Source organism: Sarcophilus harrisii, chromosome 5, assembly GCF_902635505.1.
Source record: "Sarcophilus harrisii chromosome 5, mSarHar1.11, whole genome shotgun sequence".
Lineage (NCBI taxonomy): Eukaryota > Metazoa > Chordata > Mammalia > Dasyuromorphia > Dasyuridae > Sarcophilus > Sarcophilus harrisii.
The window spans coordinates 10,010,001-10,033,858 of NC_045430.1; the positions used below are offsets into that span (position 1 = coordinate 10,010,001).

General features: G+C 43.7%; 1 protein-coding gene across 1 annotated transcript in view; it reads left to right on the top strand.

Annotated features, from left to right (window-relative positions):
- Positions 1 to 2,714: 2,714 nt before the first annotated feature.
- The window catches only part of SHISA8 (shisa family member 8), a 30,324-nt gene continuing 9,180 nt past the window's right edge, over positions 2,715 to 23,858 (top strand). The window contains exon 1 of the mRNA XM_031940113.1: positions 2,715 to 3,925. Within this exon, the coding sequence (XP_031795973.1) occupies positions 3,321 to 3,925 (605 nt within the window). The 5' untranslated portion in view covers positions 2,715 to 3,320. The remainder of the gene's footprint in view (positions 3,926 to 23,858) is intronic.

Genomic DNA, 23,858 nt, shown 5'->3' on the forward strand with positions numbered 1-23,858 from the left:
CTGGCCTGAAAGCTCACTCTTCTTCCAGGGACCAAGGTCTCTAGGGTCACTCTGGCTGAGTCACAGAGAGAGGGCTCTGAATAACAGAAAGCGCTCTCTACTCCAGGCTCAGAAGGGAGTAAGTCGGATGCAGTAAAGAAGGATTAAATTTGAGGGAAGGAAGAAAGTGAAGGGATTTACATGAGACCGGGTTGGGGAGAGAAGATTTAGGGGGTTAAGAGATAGGGATGATTGGGGTCAGAATTCTACATATACAGTCCTGCATGCTTCTGGGTAATTATGGCTCAGTGTCCCAGAGCCTTCTCCTCTTAGAGTTATTGCCAAGGGAGAGAGGAAGGGCTGAGGCTGCCCAGAGTCCTGGGTTTGAATCCCAGCTCTTCTACTTATGACCTGTGTGATAGTGGATAAATCCTTCACTCTTTTTGAGCCTCAGTCTCCTCATTTGTGCAAAGGAGGTTGGACTAGAGAGTCTCTAACGTTCTTTCCAGTTCTGGATCTTGCGATCAACACCCCCTTCCTTAGCATGGAAGCAGGGACAGGCTTCCCCTAGGGCTGGGTATGTCCTCGGAGCTTGAGCAGGTGAGGAGGGGATGACCCGGCCCACAGGTCACGAGGAGTGTTTGTACACATTTACATGTAAATAATAAGCACACACTACCTTGTCTCCCAAAATAAATACGCATTTATTATAACTGATGGATGAAGAAATTAGACCCATGGTGCATGACTTCCCCATCGATGATCTGAGATCCTGAAGCTGAGGGCCAATGAAAACCACCCTTTGACAAGGGCAGAATCCTCTGGCCACCATCCTTGTCCCACTGGAAGGATCCTGGGCGGTAGGAAAAGCTGTGGTAGCTAGTGTGTTTGCAGTATTTCCCAAGGGACTGTTCTCCTTGGGCAGGGGACAGTGCTGGGGAGGGGGAGGAGGGACTCTTCTCATTCGGAGCCAATTTAAGGGTCCTCACCAACCTGAGGCAGAAAGTTTCTGCCTGTTGGCAGGTCAGCCCTGGCTGGAGAAGCCACCCTGGGTGAGCCAGATGGTGACAATCAGCCGAGTGTACAGAGCAAGGGTTAGCCCTGGCAAACCTCCCTTCGCTAGGTACTGGTTCTCTTCAGTCCACTGACTGTCCTTGTGCCTCTTCCGGTCTGAGTGTACCGTGCTGACATCTGGGTGGTCACTATGGACAGTGCCCAGCAGAAGATTTCCCCTCCCTCTGTTGATTTTTGTTTTCTGAAAACCCTTCCAAAGTGCCAGGGCTTCCTCAGCTCCTACGCTTCAGGTAATGCAGCCTCGTCTGAGAAACGATGCCGGGGCTTCCCAGAGGGGTGTTTGGCTCGTGAGTGGAGGTTGCACAGAATGTCACTTAGAAGGGACCTTAGACCCAGGATGGCAGAGCTGGGGGGACTTTAGAATAGAAAATATCAGCCCTGGAAAGGACCTCAGAACAAAAAAAATGGAGAAAGGCTTCAGAACAGAGCTCGGAGGGAGCTTAGAACAGAGAGTTTCAGGGCTGGGAGGGGGTCTGAAAATAGAAAATGTCAGAACTGGGAGGGAGCTTAGAACAGGGGATGTGAGAGCTGGGAAGGGTCTTAGAACAGAGAGTGTCAGGGCTGGGAGGGGGGTCTGAAAACAATATCAGAACTGGGAGGGAGCTTAGAACAGGGAAGGTCAAAGCTAGAAGGGAGCTGAGAGATCATCCAGCACCTTCTTTTTGTTTCATAAGAAGAAAACAGGCCACTGTCAAACACAGATAGGGAAATGCTGCCTCAGAACCAAGGATTAGAATTAGGAAAATCAAGCAAGTTCCTGTAATTTTAAAATTATTATTATACTTTTTATTTACAAAACATATGCATGAGTAAATTTCCAACATTGGAGGTCTTGTCATTTTAAAAATCCTTTCCTCACAGCTCCCTTTTCCTGACAATAATTGTTGTTTCCACATTATAGGAAAAGAAACGGAAAACTCTGGGGTGAGATGGTTTCGAAGATCACACACCCCAGAAGGCAAAAGTGTGAATGTATTGAAAACCAGATCTCCTGAATCCAAGACTAGACCACCCACAGTAACCACAGCAGAGAGAGGGTTCAGGCTGTAGGATCTTTAGAGATCTTGAGAGTCTTCCCTGAATACCTATACCGAAGGGGAAAGGCTGGAGGGGATTGGGGATGGTAGGAGAAGTACCAGCTACTAGGGCCACGGGGATCTCTGAGAAAACCTCCCCATCTTTCCCATTCTCTGAACTTCACCAGAAAAGGACGAGCTGGGAGGGGCTGTCTCCAATATGGGGGACAGCCAGCCTGAGCCCGGAGAAGGTGGGCTGGAAATGGCAGCGAGAGAAGTCTAGAGTATTTAGAGCACAGAACGCTGAGCCCCCCAGGAGCTAGCCGCAGGCTTCTGTTTGGAACTCTCTCTCTCTCTCTCTCTCTCTCTCTCTCTCTCTCTCTCTCTCTCTCTCTGTCACACACACACACACACACACACACACACCCCTCGAGCCAAGCTTCCAGCGGCTCGTTCCCACGGGGCTGTCCCACAGTGCTGCTGGACAGCTCCATCCCCGGAGCTCGCTAGTATTGAGCTAGTATTGAGTCTACATCCCGGCAAGTTCTAGCCTCTCCTCCCCTCCTTTCCCGGGGAGGGGAGGAGGAGGGAGTCGCTTGTCTTCACTCAATTCTCCTGTCTCCTCCTTCTCCTCCTCCTCCCCACTGCTCTTCCCTCTCTCCCTCTCCTCCCTCCCGGGTGTGAAGCGCTCAGTGTCTCCGCCAGCGCCAGCGAGGAAGGAAGGCGAGCGGAGAGAGCGAAGTGAGAGGCTTCTAGCATGGGGGGCCGCCTAAGGGGATCTTCGGGACGTCAGGCCCGGCCAATCCTATCTCCCGACCGTGGCCCCTGTTAGACGGTCATCAGAGGGGAGGGAGAGAGAGAGAGAGAGAGCGAGAAAGTGGAAAGAGGACGGGAGAAAAGAGTGAGGAGAGCGGAGAGAGGAGGAAAGGAAAAGGGGGACGGGGAGAAGACTTGGGGGATCCCAAGAAAGGGCAAAGAGGGAGAGAGGAGACAGAAAAAAGGGAAAGGAAGGAAGAAGGGAGAGGAAGGAGGAAGGTGAGGAAAGGTGGAGCCGGAGAGCAGAACTGAGGGACCAAAGAGCACCGCGAGGTGGGGAGCGAAGAGCGAAGGAGAAGGGAGAGGCGAGTGAGCGAGTGGCTCGACCCTGGCGGCCTCCCGGGGCTCCGGGCAGGGGCGCGACGGGGGCGCCATGCGGGGGGGCTCTTAGTGTGGTCCGGGCGGCCTCCCGGAGGAGACCGGGAGGCGAGGGGGATGCCCATGGCTAGAGCGGCGCCCTGGCGCCCGCTCCCCGGGCCGCTGCCGCTGCTGCTGCTGCTGCTGCTGCTACTGGCGTCGGGCCGGACGCGGGCCCGGGCGCCCGTGGAGACCAAGGCTCAGGACAAGGGCGAGCCCAAGCCCGGTGCGGGCGGCAGCCCCAGCCCCAGGCCCGAGCAGGCGCTGGCGGTGCCCAGCGAGCCCCCGGGGGCGGGCGGCGACCGCTGCCTGGGCTATTACGACGTGATGGGTCAGTGGGACCCACCGTTCAACTGCAGCACGGGGCCCTACCACTACTGCTGCGGGACGTGCGGCTACCGCTTCTGCTGCCGGGACGCCCCGCGCCGCCTGGACCAGAGCCGCTGCTCCAACTACGACACGCCCAGCTGGCTGCAGACCGGCTCTCCGCGCTCGTCCGGGGGCTCCCCCGACGGCGGCCCGGGCGGCGGCGGCGGCGCTGGACCCAACCCGACTCGCGATCGGGCCCACGTAGCGGTCTACAGCGTGTGCGGGGTCGTGGCCCTGCTGGCGCTCGGCGCCATCCTCACGCGCCTGGGACTGGACAAGGCGCACAGCCCGCGGGCGGAGCGCGCCGTGGCCAGGTGAGTAGCCCGGCCCCTCCTCCCAAGTCCGGGTCAGAGGCGGGGGCCCGATGCCAGAGCTCCGGGCCCACGTGGCCTGGGCTCTGCTCGGAAAGCCCCCGTGCGTCCCTCTCTGCTCGTCGGCCTTCCCCCTCCTCTCCCTCTTTCTAGGTTTGTTTTCTTCCTCCTTCCACCTGCATCTTCGATTTCTCCTGCCATGGATCTGCTTCCCTGGTGTCTTTCTCTCTCTCTCCTCTCCCTCCTTCCCTTTCCCTCTGACACCATCTCTCCCTTTCTTCCTCCCTTTCCTTTTCTGGGACTTCCTCCATCCTTCTCTCCTCTCACTTCTCTCTCTCATCTGCTCCTCCTTTCCTGTTTTTATTTCTCTCCCTCCCTTTCCTTTTTTTGGTCTTTCCTTCCTTCTTTCCCCAGGTTCCCTGCTTTTCCTACCTTCTCCTCTTCCTACCATCTCTCCCTCCTTTCCTGGCTTTCTCTCCAAGCTCTTTCTCCTTCCCTCTATCCTTCCTCCTTCTTCCTCTTTTCTTCTGTCCCTTTTCTTTCCTCCATATCTCTCTATCTCCTTATTCTGTCCTTTTTTCTCCCTTTCTCATTCTTTCTCTCCTTCCTTCCTTCCGTCTTTTCCTCTCATTTTCTTGCTTCCCCTCTACCCCTTCCCCCACCTTTCTCCCGTGTGTCCTGGGCTCTCTGCCCGAGACAGCTGATACCCTGTTTCCCTCACATCTTCTTCTTGACCTTCCTATCCTAGTGTTCAGAGCTGGCTTCTCCATGGGACTCAGAGCAAAAATCGACTGTTGCCCTTCTGCAGGGGGAGGGGAGGGGATGTCCCTTCTCATCCATCTCTCTAGCCTTTGGGTGGGGGGAGCAAATAACTAGAAAGTAAGTGGGAAAGAACCCCTCCCTGCTACAGGAAACTGTGGCAATAACTCCAGCTGTGCAGGAAGTGTCCTGGGATAGAAGCAGGGGTCGGGGGAGAAATTTGTGTTTGATGATACCAAGGGAAGGTTAATGTTGGGAGGGGAACCGTGTGCTTACAGATAACCCTTCTTGTATCTGCTGCATGGCTGTTGGAAGGTTTGGAGTGGGGAGAAGACTTAGGGTGTGCATTCTGGCTTCGGTCCTGATGCGGGGCCCACTCAAGGTGCTGGGGGCCTGCTCCAGCCCTGGTTTCTGGGGAGTTTGGAGGGGGGGACAGGAGGGTGAGCTTCTGTAATACCGGAGTTACACGAATGCATGGGGGCCCTGGAAGATCCAAAGAAAGGTGAAACAGGAAACAGAAAAGAGAGGGGAAAGGAAAAGGGGAGAGGAAGGAGGTAGGGGAGGAAAGAAGGGCAGATCTGAGAACTACCTCTATCTGATTTCAGCTGCCCTCCAACACCCAGGGCCTACTCCCTTCCCCTCAGTTTTCAGCCATTCCATTCAAGCTTTGTCCATCACTTATTGGGCACAAGGTACTAGGGACACATAAAGTTCTGCCCTCGAGAAGCTTCCGTTCTGGAAGAACCCAGAAAAGGAAATGCAGGTAGAATGTTATGGAATATCAAGGAGAAAGCCGGACAAAGGAAATCTGAAGACAGCAAAAATGAGACCAGCCGGGGGAATCGGGGAAGGTTTCGGGGAGAAGGTGGCTCCTCAGGGGAGCCTTGAAGGAAGAAAAGGAGTTTAATCAAAAAGGACAGAAGAGAGATGGAACAAGAGTGGGATAGAAAGATCATGGGAGGGGTTTTGAGGATGGGAGAGGTATGGGTATGTTTGAAGGCAACAGGGAAGTATCCAGTAGACAAAGAGCAAAGGAAGCCGTAAGTGAGGGAGGATGAGAGAAGCAATCTGCTGGAGGAAATGTGATGGACAGGGCTCTTTTGGGCATGTGGAGGGTCTTTCTTAATAGGGGAAAGGCCAGCTCTTCGTGTGACACGAGGATGAAGGAGATGGGGAGGGAGAAATCTGAGTTGAGGAGGGGAGAAAGGGAAGCTCTCCAAGCATTGATGTGCACAAGCACAATCCCACGGGTGCATCCACAGATGTGTGCTTAGACACGAGTGCAGAAGCTCGGTTGTGTGCTTCTGATGCTCTGATGTTCAGGGGGATGCTGCGATCGTCAATCCAAAGTGCTTTGGAACATGCAAAAAGAAATCACGAGACAGCACTTGATGGCGTCTAACAAAATGAATTCAGTAAAGATAAATGCAAAATTTTGCACTTAGATTAAAAAAATTAACTTCACAAAATAAAGCAAAAGGGGAGTGGGAAGGAGGCTGGCTGGGTAGCAGTTTGTCTGGAAAAGATCTGGGGATCTCAGTGGACTGCAAACTGAAGCAGTAGCCCCCAGATGCTAGTTGAGTCTTGGATTTCTGAGCTTCCAGAAACAGAGAGATGAGAAACTCTGCCCTCTGGCCAACTCACACCTCATCTGATGTAATGGTTCAGTACAAGGTCATTGATACAGAGGAGGGGAGAAATGTGCTATAAGGATTGGTTGAAGAAACAGATGTTTCACTTGAGGAACAGAGGATGGGGGTGGGACTGACAGCCTGATAGTCACCTGTGTGAACCGATGGAAGGGTTGCAGTGTGTGTGAGGGCGTACCCTGGCTCTCCTTGGCCCCGGAGGACAGGACAAGGGGGGTGAGATTGCAGAGACCAATTTAGGTTTAGACATCAGGAAGTCCTGAATGATGAGATCCATTCCAGGTAGTGAGCTCCCTGTCACTGCAGGGTTTCAAGAAGAGGCTGGATGATTATTGTCTGGGTTGTTGAAGGGGGAAAATCTTGGTCAAAAGCAGGCTGAGCCAGGGTTCTGTGAGTTCTGTGAGAAAGATGCAGCCCAAGGGCTGCTGGTCCCAATGCAGGGTGCTCCCTCCCCCTGGGCACTGAGGGACAGTTATCCCTGGATCTCTTCAGCTGCCCCTGGGCATCATCCCCACCGGCATCAGTTCTCTTCAGCTGGAGAGCAATGAAGCCTTTGGACTGAGCCCGAGCCCTTTTAGCCCCTTCTAAGTTTGTCCTGCAGCCTGGGCAATCCCCCACACTTCCCTCCTGGGAAGTCCCTTATGACCCTCTACCTCCTGGGGCAGCACATTCTACTTTGGAACAGGTCTCACTAGCAGGAAATTTGCCTTCACCTCCCCTCTCCCCCTCCGGCTCCCCCCCCCACCTTCTTCTGCCCTCTGGGGCCAAGCAGAAAGAGGGAAGAGCTGAGGAAAAGAGAAATCCCCCAGAGAGGAGTCTCCAACTCCCCAAGACCTAGCATCTCCCTGGGCCGGGGGAATTTCTGCTCTTCTCTGACCTTATCACCTGGCCCTAGGCTGGATTTTTCTCCTTAGCTTGTAGCCAAGCGTGATCTCCTGGCGAAGGCTCTGGTGACTCATGCTCAGAAGGAGGGTTAGGGTTACCCAGGCCTCTGCCCCTAGCTCTTTGTTCTCATCGTCGGTCTCCTGGGCTCTTCTCTGTCCTCCCGGCTTCTTCCCAGCCCTTGGCCGTGGAAGTCTATCAGATTCTGGAATGGCAGAAAGGAGTCGGGCATCCTTCCAGAACTGACTTATTTTTAAAGTGTTTTACACTGTTATTGACAGCTTTGGTTTTTACATCAACTACCTTTCCCGATACATCTCACCTGGCCCCTTGGTAACAAAGAATTAAATTAATAAAAAAAAAGTAGCTCAGCAAAACTAACCGATACATTAACAAAGCCCGACATTATATCCAGTGTTCCACTGGAAGAAGGGAGGGAGATGTCTTGTCCTACGTAGCTCTTCGTTGGGACCAGGTTTGGTCGTTATAATTGTGGTAATGTTTGATTTTAATGGGTTTTTGGGTGGAAGTGATTCCTTCTATTTACATTGTGCCTATTTTCCCCCTGATTTTGCTCATTTCATTTTGCATCGGTTCACATACATTTTCTTCTGCTTCCCTAAACATTCATCATATTCACTGTTGCTTTTTTATAGTCATTATTTTTTAGAGGATACAATGGATAGAATACTAGACTTGGAGTCAGAAAGAGCTAGATTAAAATCCTTGTTTAGGCACTTGTTAACATGATGATTCTAGGCAAGTTCCTTCACACCTTTGTCTCCTTCCTGGGTCAAATGAAGGAGATGGATTTACTAATTTCTCAGGCCTGTGATCTATGATCCTGTGATGTGGCCAATTATATTTATGTGCCACAATTTCGCTATCTGCCCAATCAATGGACATCTACTTTGTCTCCAGCTCTTTCCTACTACAAAAGAGGCTGCTAATATACAATCTCTCATATATAGAACTTTTGTTTTTGTCTTGGATATCATTGTTACAGAGGGGAGGGAGGGAGAGAGAGAGAAAAAAAAAGAGGGAAAGAGAGGGGGAGAGAGAAGGAAAAAAAGAGAGAAGGAGAGGGAGAGAGAGAATCAGCTAGGTGGTACCATAGTGCATAAAGCACTAAACCTGGCATCAGGAAAATTCAATCTTCCTGAGTTCAAATCTGGCCTTGGATACTTACTGTGTGACTTTGGTTATTTAATCTCATCTGCCTCAGTTTGCTTATCTGTAAAATGAGCTGGAGAAGGAAATAGCAAACTACTTCAGTATCTTTGCTAAATGGAGTCACAAAAAGTCAGACACAGCTGAAAAATAACTGAACAACAAATCATCACTGACATAGCATCCTTTCTTCTCTCACCCAACTAGAGAAACCACTCAGATCAGAATCAGAGATCAACTAGGAGAATCTGGTCAAGCATGCCCTTTTGGGGTCAGAAAACATGTATGGAAATGGTTCAACATCATGCTCAGCTTCATCACCCTTGTTATAAGAGTTCCTAGAACCATGTCAAGTAACAGTGTGGAAACAATATGTATGATACTAGTTTTTGTTTTGTATATTTTTAATCAGATTTTCTTATATTCCTATGCTTTGTAGAGGTTTTTAGCTTAAATGAAGGCTCTACTTTATCAAAGGCTTTTTCTGCTTTTTGATATAATCATATGGTTTGATATGTTTTTGTTTTTTAACATAAGACAATACATTGTTTTCCTAATATTTAACCCCCTTGTATTCTTAATATAAATCCAACTTGACCACATGTGTAATTATTTGGAAATATTATTATAGTCTTTTTGCCAGAATTTCATTTGCATTTTCAAATTACTTTTCATTAATTTTATTGGCCTATAGTTTTCTTTCTATATTTTATCCCTTCCTGGTTCAGGTATTAGAACTATATCTCTCTCATAAAATAAGTTTAATAAAGTATTTTCTCAATTTCTAAGAATAATTTCTGTAGCACAAGTATTATTTTTTAAAAGTTTGATAGAATTATTCTATAAATCTTTCTGGACTAGAGTTTTTTTTTCTTTTTTTTTTTCATTTGGTAGTTCCTTTATAACTTATTTAATTACTCTGTAATAGTGATTCAACCATAATTCTCACCATCTGGGAGGCTAAGTAACTTTGATTTTAGTTTTCCCCTAGGATTCTCCAGTACTTTTGGGATTTGGGAGTATCTAGGCTTGATCCAAGTGGCTCCAGCACCACTGAGGTTGTTCCCTCAAATACAGGGGGTAGTTCCAGTTTCATTAGTCTCTAGCAGTCAGATTAATTTTTACACAGAAATATTTACTTCAGAAGGTATAATCACAGATACACAACTTACTCTCTCAACCTGTGGAAGGCATAATTCCTCCACCGCCATCTTGTCCTTTGTACCACCTTAGGCTCAGGGGAGGAAAAGAGAATTGGGTTCATAGCATAGTTTGGCTAAAGCACAGTCCTAATTCCAAGTCCACTCTCCAGCTCAGGCTTGACTTTTAGGTACCCTAACTCCTCAGAACTTTCATGCCAGGCTGACTATCCATACTATCTCACCTACTATCCTGGCTTCTGGCTCATGGTAGTGTCTATGGAGGTCATTCCCCAACATTGAAATTAATAAGAACAAGTAACACACAACAGAAAAAAGACAACAGGTGCATTTCTTGGAGCTAGGAAAAAAAGAGGAAAAGCAGAAGAAGGATATCTTTCCCCTTCAATAGTTCATTTTATGATGTCCATGCCATGGGAGAATTAGGATATTTGACCTCTGGGTACTGCACATGACAGTAGCCAGAGCTCAGGCTCAACAGATTTATTTCTTGTCAAATTTTATTATTTTCCAATTACATGTAAAAACAAGTTTTAATGTTCATTTTTTTAAAATATTGAGCTCCAAATTCTTTCCCTTTTCTTCCCCTATTTTATTCTTGAAAAGGCAAGCAATTTCAATAGATTATACATATGTAGTCAAGTAAAATATATTTCCTTATTAGTCGTGTAGTGAAAGAAAGCACCCACCTAAATTAAAAAAAAAAACACAAGAAAAATAACCTAAAAAAAGTTTGCTTCAATCTGCATTCAGACTGTATCAGTTCTTACTCTGGAGATGGATAGTATTTTTTTTAAATCATAAATCTTTTTGTCTTGAATCATTGTATTGTTAAAAATAGCTAAGTCATTTACAAATGATCATTGCACAATGTGCTGTTACTGTGTACAGTGGTTTCTTGGTTCTGCTTGCTTCACTTTGTATCAGTTCATAGAAATCTTTCCAGGTTTTTACTCCACCATCCTGCTCATCTTGACAGTTTTAGAGACAAAGACAGCCATTCAAAGGAGTCACCCCACCTGCGTGATCTCATTTCCCCAAGGAACTCCTGAGGAGCAATCTATGAAGATTGCTACTTTGACCTTTATAATCTTACAGAGCTATCTGGGGGCATCGTGAAGTTAAGTAATTTGCTCAGTATCACACATACAGAGAGAACATTGCTAAGTGTTGGGGATAATAATAATAATAATTTTTAAAGTTTCTACTCTCAATAAGTTCACACTTTCATTTGGGGAGATATCATATGTGGGATGGCACAGCTGCAGGGTAAATGGAAAGAACTTGAAGTCTTAAGGGCACATCAGGAAGCAGATGGCAGGACCCAAGATGCTTTGGAGTACCCATGGGTATCTACTTCATAGAGTCCGGACACTGGAGGAGACACCATTGAGAAGGCAAGATCAAGCTTAAAGGTCAGAGTGGAGAAGGAATTTAGGTTCTTTCCAGCAGAAATGAGACAATATGTGACAGAGACAGTCTTTCTGATTCTGAGGTCAGTTCCCTAACTACCAAGCCACACAACTTCTAATTAAGGAAATAAAACTCCTAAAATTTGACTGCTTTAGCTGTCAAAGGTGACAAGAGCTTGCCTCCCACTCATTTAGATGGGGAAATGGTGAACAAGTAGTAGAAAAAAACGAAATAAAATAGAAGTAGTTAAAAACAGAGATAAATAGGAAAAAGTGTTAAAGGGAAGAGTTTCTCTTGCTCCAAGATTGGAGAAGGTAGCAGAGAAACGGTGAGATTGTCAGTCTCACCAGCCTCTAGGTATGATTTAGGCTTAATCCATTCTTTGTTCCTTTGGCCAAATACAGTTTACTCATATCTTGCTCGAACTTGATCAACAACTTGGCTTCACAATCTGATGATCTCCACAACCCATCACATATGGTCATTAATTAAACAATAACTATGGACCATCCTTCTGTTCCATGTCCAGATAGTCCAGAATGGAGTCTCTAAGGGCATTGTCCCAACTCCCTCTTTCCTCCTTCCCCTTCAGTCTCTCATGGCTCAAGGAATTTGTGAAACTCTGACTCATTCACCTTCTAGATACTGTTGGTCTATAGGACCTAGCAGTAAAGTAGTTGGGGGAAAGTTAATGTATTCTTGAAGTGAGGGCTAGATAGTTTGTTCATTTGATTTATCTCTTCTTTTTAATCAGGTTAACCAAAGCTTTATAATTTATTTTGTTTCTCCCCCCTCAAAGAACCAGATTTTAATTTTCTTTATAAGTTCTATATCTTTTTTATTTTCCAATTTCTTTCTACTTTGTGATTATTGTGTGCTTTATTTGTATATTTTCTAATTTTCTACTATTTCTTATTTAGTTCATTAATCCTATCTTTTACTATTTTGTTTTTCTCAGAAATGTATTCTATTTGTTATTTTTATATATTTATATATTCTCAGGGATATAATTATTCCTCCTAGTACTGATTTAGCTGTATCACATAAATTTTGTATGTTATCATTATCATTTTCTTTCACATTATTACTAATTATTCCTATGATTTATTCTGTAATCCATTCATTATTCAATCTGTCATTATTAAATCTTCACTTAGGTCTATATCTTTTGATACCTATACTACCTATACTAATTACTAGTAGTGAATTTTAAAAATATGTTTAGTATTGCTTCCTTTTTTATTTTTACCTTTCTTTATAATTTCTCTGTGCTGTAGCAAATTATCTGCTTTTTATAAAGGGTTCTTTGTGGGTTGAGAAATGTATTATTTAATATTCCCAATCAGAATATGTCATAAGTCTTTCAGCATCAAGTTCCTTATCAGTTTGTTCAATTCCATATTTCCCCTTTTATTTATGTTTCTGTTACATTCATCCAATTCTGATAGAATATTAAATTATTCTTCTTCTTATTAGTAGTATATTACTATCTATAGATTTTGGGTTATTATTATTATTATGTTACTATCTATACATTTTAAAATGTAGTTAACTTTTCTTTTATGAATTTACCCACTATGCCATTTGATGCATGTTTTTGGTATCACCATGGCTACATTGTTTATGGTTCCTTTAAGCATAATGCCATTTCCTTGATTATCTCTATTCATATTTTGACTTTTAATTTTTCCCTTTTAAAAAAATAGTATGATTATAACTGATGTTTTCTGGGATTCATCCGATGCATGGTGGATCTTGTTCCAGCTTCTCATTTTGATTCTATATGTCTCTAATTTTTAAATATGTTCCTTGTATACGACAGACCAATGGATTTTGTTTCTTTAGGTTTCTAATGTCATTCTCTTTTGTTTTATTATCCATTAACATTTGATGTTATGATTGTTAGGTTCATATTTTTTTCATTTGCTTCTGTAGTAACGCTTTAAAAATTATTTTTCCTCAAAATTCATACTTTGCCTTTGCAATTAGTTTTCTTTAAACTACTTTGATATTACGCTATCTCCAGAGACTATCTTCTCCCCATTCCCATTTACTTCTCATTTCCTTAGTTATCTATTTCTCTTTCTCATTTGTCCTTTTTCTTTCCATACCCATTTAAGTGATTGGTTCAAAATTTTCTTTTCCTGCCTCCTCTCCAAATTATTTTTATTTACTTTCTTTTACTGTGCTTTTTCTGAGATTTTTTTTTTTTTACTATTGTTGTTTTACATTTCTTCTATTTGAATTTTATTTTCTGGTTCGTAGGCTATATACCTTCATTCATTTTATATTTCTTGTGGGGTTAAAACCCAGCATATTTCCTAGGTCAGGTCACAGCTCCCTCTTAACTTCTAACCATAATTATACTATTGCTTTAGATTTTGCCCCATCCACTCTGTTTTCTGCTGGGCCTTATTCACAATCCCTGTTTCAGACAAAGTGAATGACCAGCTATTGCTCAAATTTTTCCTGTTCTCTCCCAAATCTGTGCATTTGCTTTCCCCCATGGAAATCCTCCCCACCCCCAGCCATGGTCATTTTCCCATACCTGAAATACACTTTCTTCATTTTTAATTATTGAAATCTCACTCTACTTTGAAGGCCTCCCATTTTCCTTGAGGATTTTCCCAATTTTCCCCAACCTCATAAGAATTTCTCCCTCCTAGACTGACATCTCCCCCTTTTTGACCCTTTATATTCTAACTTGTATCAGTTTTAGCCGTGAACATTCCAGTCCCCACACCGTATGACAGGATGACAAAAAAGAAAACCTATCATTTTTGTCTTTGTAACCTTTGCGTTGAGCAAAAGCCTTTGTATACAGTTGGTGCTTAATAAATTATTATACTTCCTTGAAGTGCTTGAAGATCTGCTCCTTCAAAGATGAACAGGAACTTCCTAACCTACTAGATCTAATGACCTTTTCTCAGCTTCCTTGATCTTTCTAAAGCTAATGACTCCACCTTTTCCATTCCAAAACCATCCCCCATATTCCTAGTTACCCTTCTTTCTTCAAATGCTGGCTGAGATAACCCACTCTCCTGGTTTACTTCTTTCCTCACCATCTGGTCCTTCTTCTGTGTTCTTCCCAGCCTTTTAACGTGGATATTTCCTAAGGTTCTACCCTGGACCCTCTTGTCTCCTCCCTTTATACTCTGTCCCATGACAAACTACTACTTCTTGGGAAATTATTGGGAAATCCTCAGATCCCTGTCTCCAGCCCAGCTTCTCCTCTGAGCTCCGGACTTGTATCCCCAGCTGCATTTGGGACACCATTTCCTAAATGTCTCCACTGCCCATTCAACATCTCAAATAGAACTGATCATTTTAGGGTAGCAGACTGAGTCCTGACTCCTGAGTCAGGGGCCCAAGTTCAAATCCTGGTTTTGCTTTCTACACCTTTGTCACTTTGGAGAACTTAGTTCCTTTCTTTGAGAAATTTGTCAAAATTCTTAATTTTTTTTTTTGGTAAAAATGAGAGTCAAATGAAATCCCATGAAGGCAGGGATTCTCACTGTCAGGAACCCCCCACCCATCCCTGCTTTTGTCTCTTTCTCGCTTCCACTTGGGCCCCAGTTTCCCTACTGGGGGAATGCTGGGTTGGCTTTAAGTCTCTGAAGATTCAATCCTAGACATTGAGTCTATAAGATTTGCTTCTGCTCTCTGATACTTGAAGACACTAATCCCCATTCCTGTCTTAGTTTTTTTTTTTCTGGTTAAACTTGTGTAGGTTGTATTGGACGGTGACGAATAAACAAGTAAACAGGAAAAAAAAACCTTTTATTAAAGGCTTACTATGTGCCAGGTGCTTTGCTAAGCACCGGCGGATATGATACCAAACAGACTGTCTTGCTCTCTGGTGGTCTTTAGGACTCAGTGCCAGGCCAGGAAAATGATTTAAACCATTTCTCTCCTGGGGTGGAGTTTTAGGCTGGAAAGGAAAGGCTTCCTGGACCAGGTAAGAGTCCAGCTGGTCTTTTCATGTCCCTTCCCAGCTCACACACAAGCCCTACTGCATCCTGGGGGAGTTGGGGGAGAGAAACAACTTCCAGGTGGATGGGGCAGACAAGAGCAGATGTGAGCCTGGTTCTCTGGGGGGGTCTTTGCTGTTCTCTCCCATGGGAAGATGGATTCAGGATCCCTCCATCCCAGCATCTCAACATAGGGATTGAGGCAGGCAGGGACTGAGCCTTACTAGGCTGGGAGGCTTAGCGAGGCTTAACTCCACTTGGAAATCTCTCTTCCTTCAAAGTCCTCCTCCCCACTCCCCTTTCCCAAAGTTCAAGAGGAGCCGGGCAATTTACATAAATTTCCATATCATTTGGGGCCTTAGAATAGATTAAAGCTATGTCAGAGCCGGAAGGGACCTCGGCAATGATACAATCCAGCCCCCTCACGTTGGAGACGAGGCCCTGGAGGTGACATGACTCAAGATCACCCAGCAGGTGGGGCCGGCCCTCACGGAGGATGCTTGGGGTAACAAAATGTTCCCAACACCCCTCCTGGGGAAGAAGGGAGAGAACCCATTTTACAGAGAAGTAAGTGAGCTTTGGGAAGGGGAGGGGAAGCCCAAGGTCATTTAGGGAGTTAGCTGGTGTCAGCTAAAAGTAGGGAATCACCAGGGGTGGGGGAGGAGATGAAACACCTCCTGTGGAAATGACAGGGATGGAAGAAGGGGCTTCTTCTGGATTTCCCTTTGCCCAAATCCCCAGGGCAGTCCTCAGTTTACCTATAATCTCATTTTCCCACTTCTACCTCTAAAAGGTAGGAAGGAGCCTCTCCAGCCGGGCTTGGAAGGCTCAGGGCTGCCGGCTGATGCTGAGGGAGAGTGTAAGTTCCTGGAGGACAGACTGCTTGACCTGAATCCCAGCCACTCCCTAAGATGCAACCAGGGGTGTAGAACAGGTGCTGATTCCCAACTGCAGTAAGGCTCTCTCTCTCTCTCTCTCTCTCTCTCTCTCTCTCTCTCTCTCTCGTCTCTCTCTCTCTCTCTCTCTCTCTCTCTCTCTCTCTCTCTCTCTCTTGTTCTCTCTCTCTCTCTTGTTTTCTCTCTCTCTCTCTCTCTCTCTCCCTCTCTCTCTCTCTCTCTCTCTCTCCACACACACACACACACACACACACTGCCAGGTACACACTAGGTACTTAATGCATGCTCAGCCCACAAGAAACACAGGCCAGAGAATGTCTTTATAGATCTCATCCTCTTCCTCTTCTTTTTCATTCCCTGGTCCTCTTCTTCCTCCTTTTCCTTCTTTTCCTTCTCCTCTTCCTCATCATCTTCATCCTCTTCCTTCTCCTCTTCATCCCTACGAGGATGTCAGAGTTGAAGGGGTCCTTAGAACTAAGAACTTAGAATGTAGAGTTGAGAGGGTTTTTAATTCATTAAATGAGCATTTATTAAGCTCCTACTGGATGTCAGGTACTAATCTACTGGGGTTTCACGATAAAACCTGCCCTCAAGGAGCTTCCATTGGTGAATCGGTAGTTTCAGGGAGGTGATAGCTCTTGGTTGAACCTAGAGGGAAGCTAGGGACTGTGTAAGGTAGTGGGAAGGAGAAAGTGCATTGTAAGAATGGGGGACAGTCTGGAAAGGCAGGGAGATGGAGATGGAATATCCTACCAGCAGCTTGTAAAGGCAGACTGGAGGGGGATTGCCAGGGGCTTTGAAAGCCAAGACTTTGTTTTCCATCTCATCAGAGACCAAGAGTTGAATCATTCTCTCTATCCAGATGACTCCCAGAATTCTTTGCGCCGGCTCCGAACCTCAGGGAGGCATCGGCATCTGCCTACAGGGTATTTCTAACTGGATGATGTCCCACCTGCATCAAATTCAACATGTCAAAAACACAATGTAGTATCTTTTTCCCTCTTGATTTTCCTACTTCTGGCAAAGGTACCACCAGCTTTCTCATCCCTGCTGAGCGACTCCTAGAGGCAGGATATTTTCTTCTGCTCAGGCTCACCCGGAGAGGGGTCAGAGGTAGATTGCTGCAAGCATTAAAGTTTTAGAAAGGAAACAACGAGAAGAGATTTAGGAAACATTGGGATGGAGGGAGAGAAGATCGGTTGGGGTTCAAGATATCCATGACCTTGGTGTAGTGACTAAAGGACCAGACTTGAAGTCAGGAGGACCTGAGTTCAAATCTGACCTCAGACACTTCACACTTCCTGGCTGTGTGACCCTGGGCAAGTCACTTTACCCCAATTTACCTCAGGGAAAAAAAAAAGATATCCATGACTTATATGTCCAAAAGAGATTTAAAAAAAACGATAATAACCAAGGCTGGGTCCAAAGGAAAACATGCACCCCTTTCTCCCTTCTTTGCCTATTGCACATAAATGATGAATACGGAACTATGTTTTTCATGACCTCACATGTACAACCTAGATCATATTTCTTGCCTTCTCAAGGAAAGAGAAAGAAGAGGAGAGAGGGAGAGAATTTGGAATTAAATATTTTAAAAACTGATTACGAATTTTTTACATGTAATTAGGAAATATTTAGCAAAATAAACAAAGATTTATTTAATATTAATGAATAAAAACCAAATATTAAAATGAATAACATTAATTTTAATTAATTAATAAACATTAAACAAATATTTAAAAATGAATTGAATATTTATATGGTTAAATATTATTATACTATAAATATAATCAATTTAATAAATAATACATATTAAAATACATTTTTAAAATGTCTAAAAAGTTCTTTTAATATGCTGGTTAGTTTTGCAAAATTTATTTGCTTAAAAATGAAAGGAAAAGTGTGTGGTTTCTTCCACCCATTTCAATTCCTTCATTTTAGTGGATAGAGCCCTTGAGTCAGGAAGACTTATCTTTTTTGGCTGTGTGACCCTGAGCAAGTTGTTTAACCACATTTACCTCACTTTACCCATCTGTAAAATGAGCTGGAGAAGGACATGGCAAATCCTTCCAGTATCTTTGCCAAGGAAACCCCAAATGGGAACGTGGTGAGTCAGATATAACTCGACGACAAACTCTCTGTCTGACCCAGGTAGGAGGGGTGGGTGATACTCGAAGGCCCTATCCACAATTCATTGGCCCCAGAGTCTGCTCAGTTTCTGACTTTATTTGGGTCTCCTTTTCTTTTCTTTTTTTTTTTCCTTTTTTTGCAAGGCAATTGGGATTAAGTGTCTGAGTCCAGATTTGAATTCAGCTCTTCCTGACTTGAGTGCCAGTGCTCTGCCCACTGCACCATATAGCTGCCTCTGGTTCTCCTTTGCTTAGGTGACTCGGTGCCTCCCTCCCTTTGGATGCCCACCAAATTAATACTGAACTGAGTACAGACGCCCTTCTGGCTTCATTCACTGCATTTACAAACTCAAGAGATCCCCCAATCTCAGTCTTCCCTGTAGCTGGGATTACAGGCAGGGATCTCCATGCCCAATTTAAAAGGAATCTGTTTTGTTTTGTTTGCTGAGGCAGTTGGGGTTAAGTGACTCACCCAGGGTCCCACAGCCAGGAAGTGTTAAGTGTCTGAGGTCAAATTTGAACTTGGGTTCTTCTGACTTCAGGGCTGGTGCCCTGTCCACTGTACCACCCAGCTGCTCCAAGAATTTTTTTAAAGGTAGAAACAAAGGGAAAAAAATCATAAAACTAGCCAACATCTCAGATTAGTTCGATATTCAATTCAGTCCTCCATGCCGGCCTGTACAAAGAAGGGAAAGATTTATGGGCTCCTGTGGGGCTAAGCTTGTTCATTATCATTTCCTAGCAGTCAGTCCCAACTTTTTTGCTAATGTTCTTTCTTAATTTGTAAATTGTATATTTCTTACACCGTGGTAATATTCTACCACATTCATGTACCTCATTTTGTTTAGCCATTCCCTGATGGATGGATATAGTCATTATTTCCAGGGCTTTCTTATCACAAAAAGTTCTACTATAAATATAATGCCGTGTAGGGGCTTTAAAAAATCATCTTGCCTCCTTATATCTGTCTAACAGTGGAATGTCCAGGTCAAAGGCTATGGACATTTGAATCAGTTTCTTTGTTATTGATCAGTCAAGTCGTGTCTGAGTCTTTGTGACTCCATTTGAGGTTCTCTTGGCTGAGATACCAAAGTGCTTTGCCATTCATTTCTCCAATTCATTTGGCAGATGTGGAAACTGAGGCAAACCTGATTAAGGGACTTCCTCAGGGTCATACAACAGGATTTGAATTCAGGTCTTCCAGTGCTCTAGCTACTATACTACCTCACTGCTCATTTGGCATAATTCCAAATTGCTTTCCAGAATGGTTAGATCAATATACAACTCCACCAACAATGCATCTGTGTGTCCACCATCTCTACAAATCCTCTGGCATTACCTATTCTCATTGTTGTCATCCTTGACAATTTCCTGAGCATCATGTGTCATTCTGATGTGCATTTTCTTATTATTGACTTCAAACGTTCTTTCATACTCTTGTTGCTTTGCCCATTCTTTCCATTTTGAGAATCATTTGTTCGTTCCTTTGACTACTTCTCAATTAGGAAATGGGGTTTGGTCTAATATATTTCTGTACGTTTTCTATTTATCATGGATACCAGATGCTTATTGGAGACATTAGGTACAAAGATTTTCTTATTGACCACTTTCCTTCTCATTCTAGTTGCATTAATTTTGTTCGTTCAAAAGCTTTTAAACTTAACGTAGTCAAAATTATTTGATTTTTTGTGATTGCCTATAATCCTTGTTTGGTCAAAAATCCATCCTACCCATATGGGGTTGCGAGAGATAGTTTCTTTTAGTTTTTGTTTTCTTTTTCTTTTTAATGGCCATGTATCCATTTAGAATTTATTGTGCACTGTTACATAATGTTGATCTAACTCTAATTGCTGCCAGACTATTTTCCAGTTTTCCCAGCAGTTCTTCTTGTCAAATAGGGGCTTCTTTCCCGGGTAATTGATGTTTTCGGGCATGTCAAATGCTGGGTGATTGAGTTTCATTGTTTCTGATATTTTCCTTTCCCGGCCTGTACCACGGATCGGCTTTTTCTATTTTTAACCAGTACTAAATGGTCTTGATGATTGTTGGTTTATAATACAGCTCGAGGTCTGGAAGTTCTATTCCCCCAAAGATAATTTATTAAAGGATAATAAAGGACAGCTGGCTGGAGTTGGTGGAGGAGGCAGGGCTGTGGGATGATGTGATGGCATGTGAGCTCCTTCAAAGATGGTTCCCTAGCTTTCCCCTTTTGGAGAGGAAAATTCCTATCTCTGAGTGGCAAAGGTGTCCCTTTCTTTTCAGAGTTCTAGAATGGCAGTTGATGAGCTAGAGGTGTTATCTCAGCTTCTGATCCTTGCTTTGGGATCATCAAAGGCAATGGTGGTTCAAAGAAGTGAGAATATATAACTGAGATATTCAAGGTTAGCTAACAAAGAACTTAGGGGGCAGGGAAGATTCTGGAGAGTTTTGTCTATAATTCCAGGTGATAGGAGGTTGTTTGAGTTCAAGGAGATACTCATCTATAAAGCTATTATTAAGGGAAAGAGCAAGGAACCTTCTTGGCTCCTCCTGAGTTTTGGGGTGAAATCAAGAAACTATTAACACTTAAAGGATATTAGCCAATTAATATTGGCATAAGGTTTATGGCCAGATAGTTTTATCTCTTGAATTAACTGGTTAATGCCAGGAAATTGGCTTTGGATGTGGATTCGCTTTTCCCCTTGGGATTGTATAATGGGAAAACCCATTTCAGGTTCTATAGAGAAAAGAAAATTTCTAATGCACAAAAATACTAAGAAAGGCGCTCTCTCTTTCTCTCTTTTTCTCTCCTTCCCTCCTCTCTCTCTCTGTCTCTCTCTCTGTCTCTGTCTCTCTGTCTCTGTCTGTTTGTCTGTCTGTCTGTCTCTCTCCACATATATATACACACATGCATGTATATGTGAGCCTATGTATTACATATGTGCATATTTGCATATATACATAATTTATGGAGATTATTCATGTATCCCCAGGTAAATAGATACACACATACATAGATGCATATCTATAAATGCTGAAGATATATGAAATACATGTTTTCAGTTACATATAAAATAATTATATATGAGCACATATAATTGTATCTATGTATCTATAATTGCATATATGCAAATATGAAAATAACATAGGTACAATTATGCTCATATATAATTATGTGTATAAGACATAGCAATTAATGTACACTCCCCAGAATAAGAACGATGCACTTTTGATTACAAAATTATAAAAAGTCAATATATCCTTGTAAAGTAGAGAAGAAAAAGTCACAGAACCAATAACGAATGTCGGGAATGAATCCCAGCAGTCACAGGCCCTACAGCATTCCACCCCTCCCCGTATGTCCTGATTTCATTTTACACATTCGGTAGTTGTTAGGAGACATGAGGTAGACCACCCGTGGGTCCTCCGAGAGAGCAGGAAAACCAGAATTGGACTCTGGGGGGGCTTCTGAATCGGTTCATGCTCTCGGCTGTCTTCTTTGCAAACTCAGCAGCACCATATGGACTCACCCAGGATTCCTGAAGCATTTATACAGGCAATTACTAGGAAATGGATAATTATTAGAGGGTTTTCTCTCCATCGTTGGTTATTCAGTGATGTATAGTGATGGAAGCATTAAGAGCAATCATAGTTACTATGGTTAGGAGAATTTTTCCAAAGGATGAAGAAGAGAGATGTGGTTCTAACAACATCCAGCATTTTTGTCCACCCTGAGTCTAAAAGTCATTCTAGGAATGATGGGACAAGAATCCAGAGCTCTGTTTGGTCTTAGGTAAAGATCATCGATATTTTTGGACTGAGCCAGAACACTTCATTATTCAAGGAATTCATTATTCAAATTATTCATGGCCTAGCAGGTGGGAAATTTCTCTTTAAAAAGAAAAATGGGGGCAGCTAGGTGGTGCAGTGGATAGAGCACCAACCCTGAAATCATAAAGATCTGAATTCAAATAAGACACTTAACATTTTCTAACTGTGTGACTCTGGGCAAGTCACTTAATCTCAGCCAAAAAAAAAAAAAAAAAAAAAGAAAAGAAAAATGAGAAAACTGAGTCTTCCCAACTCTCCCAGAAATCAGTATCAGGCTGGAATTAATGCAACATTGGAGGTGCTAGAACAGAGCTCCGGATAGACAGCTCTTAGTATTTCCCATGTGGTAGATCACTAATTTGACAACTTTTTACCTGAATGCAAAGAAAGATTGTAGGCAACGGCTAAATCAACTCTAGAATCTCAAGATATTCCTTCTCCCACCATAAGTTCTACTGCTTACAAGTCAATCAAAAAGTAGTTATTAATTTTAAGTGAATATTTACATATGACTTGGTATTGAAATCAGGTTGCAGATGGAGAGCAATACATAATAATCATTGAAAATATCCGTTTTTGTTACCCACAAAGCTCATACAAAGTCTCTTCTAAAAGCATCCGACTCCCCTCCTCCCTATTCTCACACAGCATGGTCCAATGAAAACAACAGATTCATAAATGGGCAGTTAGAAACATGGTTGATGCTGAAATCTTACATAGAAAGTGATGGGGGAAAGTCATTTCTATGGGCTAAAGTAGAGTTAGTTTTCTGTAAGAAATGTATCACAAAACACTTAATCTCATTATAAAACATGCCGTGTTCAGAGTGTAAGAAGTTTTAGGAAGTGCCGGCTGTTTTGAGTAAGGCTTTACTTCTAGCTGGGGAAGATAAAGATTTTTTTTTTTTGATAGCGCTAGCAAGGGGAGCAGACGCCACAAATGGAGATGCCATGTCCCCATAAACTCCCAGGGAAGAGATTCCTTGTGTTCTTCATTTCCCACGGCTCTTCTCCCTCTGTCCTCTGTCTCAATCCACATCTGGATTATCTTGGTCTCTGCTTAACAGTTCCAGCTCCGTCTGGTCTGGAAAGGAAAACATTTCAAGTGAAACAATATTTAAATTTTGGAAGAAGATATTTTGAGTAGCAGAAGGGAGATGCCCAGGGCTATGGAAGGTGGTTTACTACTACATTTTTTTTTTGAGACAATTGGGGTTAAGTGACTTGCCCAGGGTCACACAGCCAGGAAGTGTGAAGTGTCTGAGGTTAGATTTGAACTCAGGTCCTCCTGACTTCAGGGCTGGTGCTCTACCCCACTGCACCAACTGGCTGTCCCTCTACTACGTTTCTGTCAAGACTTCCAGGGACAAGTTGCAATTCTGTTGACATGATAGCAATAAATCTTCTAGGTCTCCTTGCCTTGTCAATCTTGACCATCCCAGTAAACATTTCCTTATCTTTGGCTAGGACAGTCAGAAGTAGGGGGCAGGTACTGCCCATTGGAGAACATGGGGATTCACTTTGGACTGGGATTGGGCTCTGAGTGTGTCCAGTGGTTGTTAGCATGGATCACCTTCTGAAGTCCCAAGAATTCCCTTTTCTGTTCTACAGCAGTCCTGGACCCCTTGTGCAGGCAGGCTGGTGAAGATTCTGGATCCCTTCTCAGAATCAGGCTTTTAAGGCTTAAAACTGAGAACAGAAGCTTAACAAAGGGAAGCAATTGTATTGACGTTATTATAAAAATCTTTCTTTAAAACAAATTCATAGACCCCAGTTTTAAGATGTTGTATCCTAGGAAAGGAAAAAGGGGGAGAGAGAGACAGAGACAGACAGACATATAGAGACAAAGACACAGAGATTGAGAGAGACAAAGACAGAGATGGAGAGTTAGATTTCTGTAAGAAACGAGACAAAGACAGAGACAGACTCACAGAGACAGAGAAGACAGAGAGACAGAGACAGCGACAAAGACAGACAGAGAAAGAGATAGAGAGAGAGACAGACAGACAGAGACAGAGACAGATTCACACAGAGGCAGAGAAGACAGAGACAGAGACATACAGAGACAGAGAGAGACAAAGACACAGAGAGAGAGACA